This window comes from Rhinichthys klamathensis, unplaced genomic scaffold (genome assembly GCF_029890125.1).
Source record: "Rhinichthys klamathensis goyatoka isolate OS25496 unplaced genomic scaffold, OSU_Roscu_1.1 h1tg000310l_1, whole genome shotgun sequence".
Lineage (NCBI taxonomy): Eukaryota > Metazoa > Chordata > Actinopteri > Cypriniformes > Leuciscidae > Rhinichthys > Rhinichthys klamathensis.
Genome location: NW_026606828.1, coordinates 1289035 through 1300666, shown reverse-complemented (window position 1 = coordinate 1300666; position 11632 = coordinate 1289035). Strand labels below are relative to the sequence as shown.

At 41.3% G+C, this 11632-nt stretch overlaps 1 protein-coding gene across 1 annotated transcript; it reads right to left on the bottom strand.

Annotated features, from left to right (window-relative positions):
* Window positions 1-635: 635 nt before the first annotated feature.
* On the bottom strand, window positions 636-11426 carry edc3 (enhancer of mRNA decapping 3 homolog (S. cerevisiae)). Its single transcript, XM_056270966.1, has 7 exons — window positions 11288-11426; window positions 10880-11052; window positions 10340-10629; window positions 9301-9645; window positions 9071-9224; window positions 8771-8988; window positions 636-1323 (listed from the first exon to the last, which is right to left on the bottom strand). The coding sequence occupies exons 2-7, from the start codon at window positions 11041-11043 to the stop codon at window positions 989-991; spliced, it is 1506 nt and encodes a 501-aa protein (XP_056126941.1). The 5' UTR covers window positions 11044-11052; window positions 11288-11426; the 3' UTR covers window positions 636-988.
* Between the last annotated feature and the right edge of the window lie 206 nt (window positions 11427-11632).

Here is an 11632-nt window from a genome sequence, read left to right as displayed (position 1 = left end):
ATCTCTCTTAATAAAAGACCCTTGTTTGATATAACCAAACAAGCAATACCGACTCCATCTGAAACCCATTTAAAACAGGATCTAATGAGCTGCTTTTTTTTAGCACTACGAACGGAAACAAAAAGGAAATGAGGTAAAGCACAGCAATGAATATAAGCATAAGAAAATTGGTGGTATTGGCCAATGACTGCTTAAAATGGTCAGTAATGGTCCAAAGTCAACCAATTTGACAAACAGTTTTTTTAGTACACTTACCTTACCATTCAAGTGTGCAACATTTTATCACTGATAAGAACCCAGTCAATCTGACATATTTACAGCACACTGGGCTTGGTCAACAAAGCAAATAACGCTTTGAAACGAGATTTTTGCAAGCAATAAACTGCCTCAATCTCAGTGCCTTAACACTGACTTTAATCAATCTGGCACAAAAAGAAAAAAAAGGGAGAAAAAAGGCAAAACCCTCATCTAATGCACATTTTTCTATGAAAAAATATGAAAGTCGGTCGAAATCAGCACATCCGACTGTAAACTAAAAGCAAATTCTTCTATTCGAGATGCTGAAAGTAACAAAATAAGATTCAAACATGCCATAAGACCAATTAAGTTGCATTAAGTTTGAGCCAGTTTTGATGTTTTTTGTGGAATATCTGCATAATTTATTAATGGGTTATGAAAGTTGTTTCATCTAAAAAGATCCGCCTTGCATATTAAAGCGGCCGTGTGGAAGATTATTGTAAGAATATGAAGCAGACGGTGGTGAGTATACTGATATTGGTTCCACTTTTAGCATATCAGGTTTGTCATAAGAGCTGGTATCGTTTTCCATCACTTCCCTTTGATGGGAATCATCACAGAAGTAGAGAAGAATTTGAGAAAAAAAGAGACTGAGAAGTTCCAGTTCTGCTGCAACATTCAAACCGACATCTGTTCATTCTTAAAATCTTTAAGGCAGGTTCAGTGAGCCTTGACCGTGAAGGCCAATGGCTTATTCGGAGTGCAGCGGGATGACGAATTTACATCCAAAGGGGGAGTGGTATTTGATCCCCACTTCTTGGAATACCTGTCGGGGAATGCCGATGTCACATAGGTAGACTCGGCCGGCGCCCTCGGACAGAGGAAGTGGGAGGCCCAGAAAAAGTGACCATTTGGCTTCTACGGCATGTGCCTGTCCACTTACTGGAGGGTCGATGCTCAGGACGGGGGCTCTGTTCTGGTTGGCCCAGTCGGCGGCGGCCTTGTACCAGGGCTGGTCCCTCAAGAATCCGTTTTCGTGCGAGTCCAGGCAGTTAATGACCAGGTCAACTGGCGTCTCAGGCAAGTCTGAGGGCGAAATGACATTTGTTTTAAATGAGTGGATGATTAGACCAAAGGTTACTAATGTAGTTTAACTCTTAACACAAAGTCATATCTAAATAACATCTTCATTGACTTTCATAGGTGTTCTGGTATATTATGTAAGGAGGGTGGGTGGATGCAAAGTAAACGTGTTTTTGCAATTCAGTATGGAAGTTTCCAAGACCTCCAAGCCCATCTAAACAAAGCATTCAGGTGGGTGTGTTAGGAACGTATGTGAGATACAGAAACCATGCTAAAGGTTTCATGCACCAAATGTGTGTTGATGGAAAGAGACTTAATAAAAGTTTGACTTTGACTTGACAGATCTTTGAGTTAAAAAAACAACAACTGGTGATCCAATCACAAATGCTCAGATCTAGTATAAATGAGGGGAGGGTTTTGGGCCTCTTGATTTAATTGATAAAGCCCAATGCTGCTCTTTAATGTTGCTCATATTCTTAAATATGATTAGGGATACCCAATATTAAAAGTCTGGATAATACATTAAGCTAAATATTATTTCCATTGTATAGCTGATAACCATTAAATAGACTACTTCAATTCTATACTATTTTGTATGGATGCAACGATACCACTTTTTCCAGAATGAGTCCGAAACGATGATTTCATTTTTGGTACTGAGTACCAATACCTCCATTTTCATTGCATTCATAATTTTTTTGTATATAATTTGAATATAATATTTAAAATAAATAATTATTATATTTAAATAATTTAAATATATATATTTTTAAATATTGGAGAAACCAAAAGAATATGAATCATATTAGTTGGCTTAATTTGTTTAGCAAATAGATGTTTCCTTGAGTTATTTTTATGCTTAATTATGCCTGTTAAAATGTATTGTATGAGCTGCTGTTACCGTTCTGTTCACTATTCATTCTATTGTTCAATCGTATTTCATTTTTCATAAGGCACACATTTTGAGCCACTCCAGTGCAGATAATGTTTTCCTGTTTAGGGAACCACATATTATACATATATGGTTATATAAAACATGTACAGTTTATGTTTTTACTTAGGCTACATATATGTAGTAGACATGAAAGAGTTAATGTTTTTAATTGTCACGTGATCATGGTGGGGGGTCACGGGATTACGTAGAAATGTGAATATTAGTCACCTGTTCACTGATTAAGTCAGGTGAGAGGGGGTGAGCAGGGGCGATGTATTCTTTGTTGACCACTAAACTTTGTACCATCAAGAAACATCAGCCAGCAATAAAGAATTGCTAGTAAAAGAGTAAAAGCCTCATCGATGTTGTATTTATGCGTCACAAGTGCATGAGTCCCTGTCTTAGTCTCTCAGCGGTATCATCATTGAATTCAGTAGACGCTATAATATACGATTTAGTTTTAATCCAACTGACACGTGCCGAGTGAGAAATCAGCAATCAAGCGCATGCAACGGAAGTGTACTCTCTCTTTACAGCCAAATAACATTAGTAATATGCACACATCATTTTACTTGCTTTGCTATTGACATATCCGACCGAAATACAAACTTTCCTGCAAAGTCTGTGAGAAAGGGATGTGAGCTCGACACGCTTGCTATGTTTGAACTGAATTTAGATTGAATTTAGGCTTTTATTCACATATAAACATTCATCAACTCAGACAGGTAAACGGAAGCTCAAGCATGTTCACTTGACGTGCGAGAACAAATAAGGTTCATTCTCGTGTTATGCAGCACGTTTGAGCTTCATCAAGAACCAATGAGGTTCATTCTCGTGTTACGCAGCACGTTTGAGCTTCAGCAAGAACCAATGAGGTTCATTCTCGTGTTACGCAGCACGTTTGAGCTTCAACAAGAACCAATGAGGTTCATTCTCGTGTTACGCAGCACGTTTGAGCTTCAACAAGAACCAATGAGGTTCATTCTCGTGTTACGCAGCACGTTTGAGCTTCAACAAGAACCAATGAGGTTCATTCTCGTGTTACGCAGCACGTTTGAGCTTCAGCAAGAACCAATGAGGTTCATTCTCGTGTTACGCAGCACGTTTGAGCTTCAACAAAAACCAATGAGGTTCATTCTCGTGTTACGCAGCACGTTTGAGCTTCAACAAGAACCAATGAGGTTCATTCTCGTGTTACGCAGCACGTTTGAGCTTCATCAAGAACCAATGAGGTTCATTCTCGTGTTATGCAGCACGTTTGAGCTTCAGTAAGAACCAATGAGGTTCATTCTCGTGTAACGCAGCACGTTTGAGCTTCAACAAGAACCAATGAGGTTCATTCTCATGTTACGCAGCACGTTTGAGCTTCAGCAAGAACCAATGAGGTTCATTCTCGTGTTACGCAGGACGTTTGAGCTTCAGCAAGAACCAATGAGGTTCATTATTGTGTTACGCAGCACGTTTGAGCTTCAGCAAGAACCAATGAGGTTCATTCTCATGTTACGCAGCACGTTTGAGCTTCAGCAAGAACCAATAAGGTTCATTCTCGTGTAACGCAGCACGTTTGAGCTTCAGCAAGAACCAATGAGGTTCATTATTGTGTTACGCAGCACGTTTGAGCTTCAGCAAGAACCAATGAGGTTCATTCTCGTGTAACGCAGCACGTTTGAGCTTCATCAAGAACCAATGAGGTTCATTCTCGTGTTACGCAGCACGTTTGAGCTTCAACAAGAACCAATGAGGTTCATTCTCGTGTAACGCAGCACATTTGAGCTTCATCAAGAACCAATGAGGTTCATTCTCGTGTAACGCAGCACGTTTGAGCTTCAGCAAGAACCAATGAGGTTCATTCTCGTGTAACGCAGCACGTTTGAGCTTCAGCAAGAACCAATGAGGTTCATTCTCGTGTAACGCAGCACGTTTGAGCTTCAACAAGAACCAATGAGGTTCATTCTCGTGTAACGCAGCACGTTTGAGCTTCAACAAGAACCAATGAGGTTCATTCTCGTGTAACGCAGCACGTTTGAGCTTCAGCAAGAACCAATGAGGTTCATTCTCGTGTAACGCAGCACGTTTGAGCTTCAACAAGAACCAATGAGGTTCATTGTGTTACGGCGCACGTTTGAGCGTCAGCAAGAACCAATGAGGTTCATTATTGTGTTACGCAGAACGTTTGAGCTTCAACAAGAACCAATGAGGTTCATTCTCGTGTTACGCAGCACGTTTGAGCTTCAGCAAGAACCAATGAGGTTCATTCTCGTGTTACGCAGCACGTTTGAGCGTCAGCAAGAACCAATGAGGTTCATTGTGTTACGGCGCACGTTTGAGCGTCAGCAAGAACCAATGAGGTTCATTATTGTGTTACGCAGAACGTTTGAGCTTCAACAAGAACCAATGAGGTTCATTCTCGTGTAACGCAGCACGTTTGAGCTTCAGCAAGAACCAATGAGGTTCATTCTCGTGTAACGCAGCACGTTTGAGCTTCAACAAGAACCAATGAGGTTCATTCTCGTGTAACGCAGCACGTTTGAGCTTCAACAAGAACCAATGAGGTTCATTCTCGTGTAACGCAGCACGTTTGAGCTTCAGCAAGAACCAATGAGGTTCATTCTCGTGTAACGCAGCACGTTTGAGCTTCAACAAGAACCAATGAGGTTCATTGTGTTACGGCGCACGTTTAAGCGTCAGCAAGAACCAATGAGGTTCATTATTGTGTTACGCAGAACGTTTGAGCTTCAACAAGAACCAATGAGGTTCATTCTCGTGTTACGCAGCACGTTTGAGCTTCAGCAAGAACCAATGAGGTTCATTCTCGTGTTACGCAGCACGTTTGAGCGTCAGCAAGAACCAATGAGGTTCATTGTGTTACGGCGCACGTTTGAGCGTCAGCAAGAACCAATGAGGTTCATTATTGTGTTACGCAGCACGTTTGAGCTTCAGCAAGAACCAATGAGGTTCATTATTGTGTTACGCAGCACGTTTGAGCTTCAGCAAGAACCAATGAGGTTCATTCTCGTGTTACGCAGCACGTTTGAGCTTCAACAAGAACCAATGAGGTTCATTCTCGTGTTACGCAGAACATTTGAGCTTCAGCAAGAACCAATGAGGTTCATTGTGTTACGGCGCACGTTTGAGCTTCAGCAAGAACCAATGAGGTTCATTATTGTGTTACGCAGAACGTTTGAGCTTCAGCAAGAACCAATGAGGTTCATTATTGTGTTACGCAGAACGTTTGAGCTTCAGCAAGAACCAATGAGGTTCATTCTCGTGTTACGCAGCACGTTTGAGCTTCAACAAGAACCAATGAGGTTCATTCTCGTGTAACGCAGCACGTTTGAGCTTCAACAAGAACCAATGAGGTTCATTCTCGTGTTACGCAGCACGTTTGAGCTTCAACAAGAACCAATGAGGTTCATTCTCGTGTAACGCAGCACGTTTGAGCTTCAGCAAGAACCAATGAGGTTCATTATTGTGTTACGCAGCACGTTTGAGCTTCAGCAAGAACCAATGAGGTTCATTATTGTGTTACGCAGCACAATTGAGCGTCAGCAAGAACCAATGAGGTTCATTATTGTGTTACGCAGCACGTTTGAGCTTCAGCAAGAACCAATGAGGTTCATTATTGTGTTACGCAGCACGTTTGAGCTTCAGCAAGAACCAATGAGGTTCATTCTCGTGTAACGCAGCACGTTGAAGCTTCAGCAAGAACCAATGAGGTTCATTCTCGTGTAACGCAGCACGTTTGAGCTTCAGCAAGAACCAATGAGGTTCATTCTCGTGTAACGCAGCACGTTTGAGCTTCAACAAGAACCAATGAGGTTCATTCTCGTGTAACGCAGCACGTTTGAGCTTCAACAAGAACCAATGAGGTTCATTCTCGTGTAACGCAGCACGTTTGAGCTTCAACAAGAACCAATGAGGTTCATTCTCGTGTTACGCAGCACGTTTGAGCTTCAGCAAGAACCAATGAGGTTCATTCTCATGTTACGCAGCACGTTTGAGCTTCAGCAAGAACCAATGAGGTTCATTCTCGTGTAACGCAGCACGTTTGAGCTTCAACAAGAACCAATGAGGTTCATTCTCGTGTAACGCAGCACGTTTGAGCTTCAGCAAGAACCAATGAGGTTCATTCTCGTGTAACGCAGCACGTTTGAGCTTCAGCAAGAACCAATGAGGTTCATTCTCGTGTAACGCAGCACGTTTGAGCTTCAACAAGAACCAATGAGGTTAATTCTCGTGTAACGCAGCACGTTTGAGCTTCAACAAGAACCAATGAGGTTCATTCTCGTGTAACGCAGCACGTTTGAGCTTCAACAAGAACCAATGAGGTTCATTCTCGTGTTACGCAGCACGTTTGAGCTTCAACAAGAACCAATGAGGTTCATTCTCGTGTTACGCAGCACGTTTGAGCTTCAGCAAGAACCAATGAGGTTCATTCTCGTGTTACGCAGCACGTTTGAGCTTCAACAAGAACCAATGAGGTTCATTCTCGTGTTACGCAGAACGTTCGAGATTCAGCAAGAACCAATGAGGTTCATTATTGTGTTACGCAGCACGTTTGAGCGTCAGCAAGAACCAATGAGGTTCATTCTCGTGTAACGCAGCACGTTTGAGCGTCAGCAAGAACCAATGAGGTTCATTCTCGTGTTACGCAGCACGTTTGAGCTTCAGCAAGAACCAATGAGGTTCATTATTGTGTTACGCAGCACGTTTGAGCGTCAGCAAGAACCAATGAGGTTCATTCTCATGTTACGCAGCACGTTTGAGCGTCAGCAAGAACCAATGAGGTTCATTCTCGTGTAACGCAGCACGTTTGAGCTTCAGCAAGAACCAATGAGGTTCATTCTCGTGTAACGCAGCACGTTTGAGCTTCAGGAAGAACCAATGAGGTTCATTCTCATGTTACGCAGCACGTTTGAGCTTCAGCAAGAACCAATGAGGTTCATTCTCGTGTAACGCAGCACGTTTGAGCGTCAGCAAGAACCAATGAGGTTCATTGTGTTACGGCGCACGTTTGAGCGTCAGCAAGAACCAATGAGGTTCATTCTCGTGTTACGCAGCACGTTTGAGCTTCAGCAAGAACCAATGAGGTTCATTCTCGTGTAACGCAGCACGTTTGAGCGTCAGCAAGAACCAATGAGGTTCATTCTCATGTTACGCAGCACGTTTGAGCTTCAGCAAGAACCGATGAGGTTCATTCTCGTGTAACGCAGCACGTTTGAGCGTCAGCAAGAACCAATGAGGTTCATTCTCGTGTAACGCAGCACGTTTGAGCGTCAGCAAGAACCAATGAGGTTCATTCTCGTGTAACGCAGCACGTTTGAGCTTCAACAAGAACCAATGGGGTTCATTCTCGTGTTACGCAGCACGTTTGAGCTTCAGCAAGAACCAATGAGGTTAATTCTCATGTTACGCAGCACGTTTGAGCGTCAGCAAGAACCAATGAGGTTCATTCTCGTGTAACGCAGCACGTTTGAGCGTCAGCAAGAACCAATGAGGTTCATTCTCGTGTAACGCAGCACGTTTGAGCTTCAACAAGAACCAATGGGGTTCATTCTCGTGTTACGCAGCACGTTTGAGCTAACAAACAAGTCCTGGACGATGAGTGATCAGCACTGTTTCAGCTGTGTGCTCCTATTCTATGGTGCATGGTAAATCAAAACCTGTCAATCTGAGCAATATAAACCAATCCAGCGTGCTCCAGCTGTAAAACAGTGTCCTATTGGTCTCTTCACATCTTCCCTACCCACTATACACACCCACCACACCAGAGATCCAGTTTACATTGGTTGAACTTTCAAATGACATTGGAAAACACTGCATTTTGATCGCGACGCAATCGGATCCCAGAAGTCCTATAGCTTAAGCCAAGCAGCATATCATGTCACTCTGTGATCTACATTGTCTTATGTTGTGTTTGGGCTTGTTCGAGAAGAGCCCAAACACAGTTATGTCACAGTTATGTGATCTACTATGGTTTACTAATGTTTTGAGAAGTTACAAACCAAAATGTGGCGCATGAGAATCATGTGTATACTGTTTACACGTGTGTCGGCAGCACTTTTTCATACAAATACTTGGTATAGTTTGGTCTCTAACTGAAACAAATATGCTTGTATTTTGCTAGTTAAGACATTTTCAACGATAAATGAAACAAGTCCGTTATGTAGGCTACTATGTTTTTTACAGATCACATTTTCAGGTAAAGCAGTTATTTTTCCACAATATAAAAATAGAGCACTTCTAATATGTCAGCAAATTAAAAGCACTTATTAAGTGATGGTCATATTCCCTATATTCACTGTAAACCCACTGTTAAGCAAGTGGTTGTTAAGTAACATGATAACTTAGTAGAGCGCCCCTGCCTCGGATTTAAGAGGTTAAGATTAACCGATTAATTGATCATTAATTCAAACAACGATCGATTAGGGGAATATATGTAAAATGACATCCCTAAAATACACCTACATGTTATACCAAGCATGATTATTAAATGTAGACGCAACAGTGCCACACCTTTCACATTAGAAACCAGTTTGCCTCCCGTCTTCCCGAAAAGTGCAAGCTCACTGGTGATGGCCTCCAACATCTTGACAAAATTTGGCAGGAAAAGGATGACCTCCACTTCATGGTTGGCCAAGTGACGGCCACAGCTGATGCCCTGAGCGCCCTGGACATGTGGTCCACACAGCAGGGACACTGTTGGCCGTTGATGCACATTCTTTGGAGTAAGTCTACGAGAAGAACCAGACCAATGATAAACAGACTCTCTGAAGATATTTCTGACAATGCAATTCCTGTTTAAGCCCCACAAACCTGTTCGGGCCTCCAAGTAACGTGAGGGCCATCTGACTCGCACAAACGCCCGTCATCTCAAGCCTGCGCTCCAGAGAGAGACCGTGACTTTCTGCTGCAGCTAACAAACGCTTGTGCAACTCGAAAGAGATGCTGGGTACCACCAGCCCTGAGTCTGAGAGAAATAGGAATTAAGAAATTAAGATAAAGTAATCAAAATTATTTAATAGTTCATGAGGTCAGATTCGTACCAGTGCTATACTCTTTCGTTCCATTCTGTGGAACTGTGATCTGTCTGTAGACGACAGGTTTGGCCTCCAGGATGTTCTCGTCATGCCGGTATCGTGATGGTGTTTGCTCTCCAGGTGTCCCTCGAGATCTCGCACCATTGCCTCGCCGTTCTGACGAATCGATCTGCGAGAACACCGCAGCCTTGTCGAACAGCGCCAGGTTCCCCTCAAAATCAAAGTCCTCATCGAGAACATCGTCTATACCGTCTCCAAAACATTCATCGTCTTTGTTTTTCATATGACCTCCGTTCTTCAGGCCGTTCTTTTTCGGTGTGGCCTGATTTGGACCTTTGCAACTAGATGACCCTAGAAACAAAGAATTTAAAGTGGGAAATAGTTATATATAATATAGTAATATTGTAAAGTAATATTGTAATTTTAAAGCCATAAATGTAAAATTAAATATTATATTTTGCTTAATATTTTTACTAAATATTTTACAATGAAATATTACAATAGTAAAATCCCTGTTTTGTTATTGTGTTATTTAATTCCCCATTTTTATTTTGTAATAACAATAATATCAATACGTTATTAAAATGTTATTATTATACATCAATACGGTTATTTAATACATTAGTTTTGCGTTTAAAACAGCTTTTGTCCAGGTACACTTGCGCATAGTTTTTCAGGTATCTTTGCAGGAAGATTTCTTCTAGCGTCTTGGAGACGTTGCCACAGTTCTTCTGGATTTAGTCTGTCTCCGTTTTTTTTCTGTTTCTTCGTGTAATCACAGACAGACTCGATGATGGTGAGATCAGATCTCCGTGTGGAGCATATAAAAATCTTACTCGATTATTACAATTAATGGCAAAAGGAATGTTTGGAAACGTAAACTAATATTTTCTACTGACACACTACAGTAAAAGATATAAACAATTGGCTCAAACCTTTTTTTGGGAGAAAATACTAACGTGCCTAAGACTTTTGCACTGTACTGTATATATATAGTTAAAATCTGAAAGATTTGTTTCAAAACCCAATGACAGATGAGACTCACAGGAGTTGTGTCTTCGTCTAAAGCCTTTACTTTGGCCAGCCATGTCCATGTGACGTTCACCGTAACTCTTGGAGTAGTGTGGCACCGGAGACACCCCTCCTTCCTGCAATTTGGGTTCAGTTTTATTAGGTACCGTCACCGGAGCGCTGTTGACTAGGGCACCACCACCCTTGTCCTTGCGTCCGCTATGCGGCGTCAATGTGGAATTGGAGTCTGGACCATTCTGCTTCGGGACTTCAGCGAAGCTCTTACGGATCTCAAGGATTTTGAGATCTTTAATGTCCATGGCACTACGGATTAGAAAGGTGTACTCGTTTAATACAGTAACTAATTGTGTTTGGTATTCAAATTCTGATGATCCAGTATTAAAAGCTGTATTAAGAACTGGACTTTAAAGTACACATGGACTTCAAAATCCTACAAAAATGTAGAATGTGTCCACTGAGACAAGGCTGCCTACCCTACAAACATCTTTGAACTTCATAAAGGATCAAAAACAGACACTACAATGTCAGGCATAGCATAGGTTTTATTATTTACCTGAAAGTGACCTCAGGAACAGTGCACTTGACTCCATTGTGGAAGGGATGTCTGAGAGAGATGGTCTGGCTGGTCTGATCTACTGAAGATACTTCTCCTTGATACACTCCTAGTGTTGCTCCACAGTGGACTGAAACAAGACTGCCAATCCAGTCTGATGCCATTCCGACCAGCTGAAATTAGATTAAAAAGACGTTTGTTATTCTTTATGATTTTTTTTTTATTATTAAAACATAATTCTTAAAAACTGGGAATGTGGGAATACATTAATATGGATGGATAAATCAAGTATCGAACGTTAGATGAGAAGATGCTAATGTTAGCCAGCTAGATGTACAGGACGCAAAGGCTTTATAAGCCACTTTTTTCGTAGTCGGTTTTATAAAACTAGTAAAATGACTTAATCACCTGTTGTCAAGAGCAAATCCTTTAAATAATACGGGTAACTGTTATATCGTGATAGATTTTTGATGAACTCTTGTGAAGAGCTCGACTGCGCTAACGGCTTCTTCTTTGGCGATTCACAATGATCGAGTATCAGTTTTGAATCTGTGTTTACTGCCACTTACCGGACAACCGCCAAAGTACATCGAGGTGCATGCTGTGGCATAAACTTAAAAATCTTACAATAAGCAATTATTAATATTAATTCATATTTATAATCTTGTTTTATAAATCCTAATTATTATTGAATTATATTATTGCATTATTTAATTTATATAATATTATTTTATCATTAAATAATAGCATTTT

Excerpts from the sequence above, each read along its gene's own strand:
- edc3 (XM_056270966.1), bottom strand. The coding sequence starts at position 11,043 with ATGGCATCAGACTGGATTGGCAGTCTTGTTTCAGTCCACTGTGGAGCA. Across the intron at positions 9,646-10,339 it reads TAGACGAAGACACAACTCCT|GGTCATCTAGTTGCAAAGGT; the intron begins GTGAGTCTCATC and ends CTTTGTTTCTAG. Across the intron at positions 1,324-8,770 it reads ACTGGTTTCTAATGTGAAAG|ACTTGCCTGAGACGCCAGTT; the intron begins GTGTGGCACTGT and ends TTTCGCCCTCAG.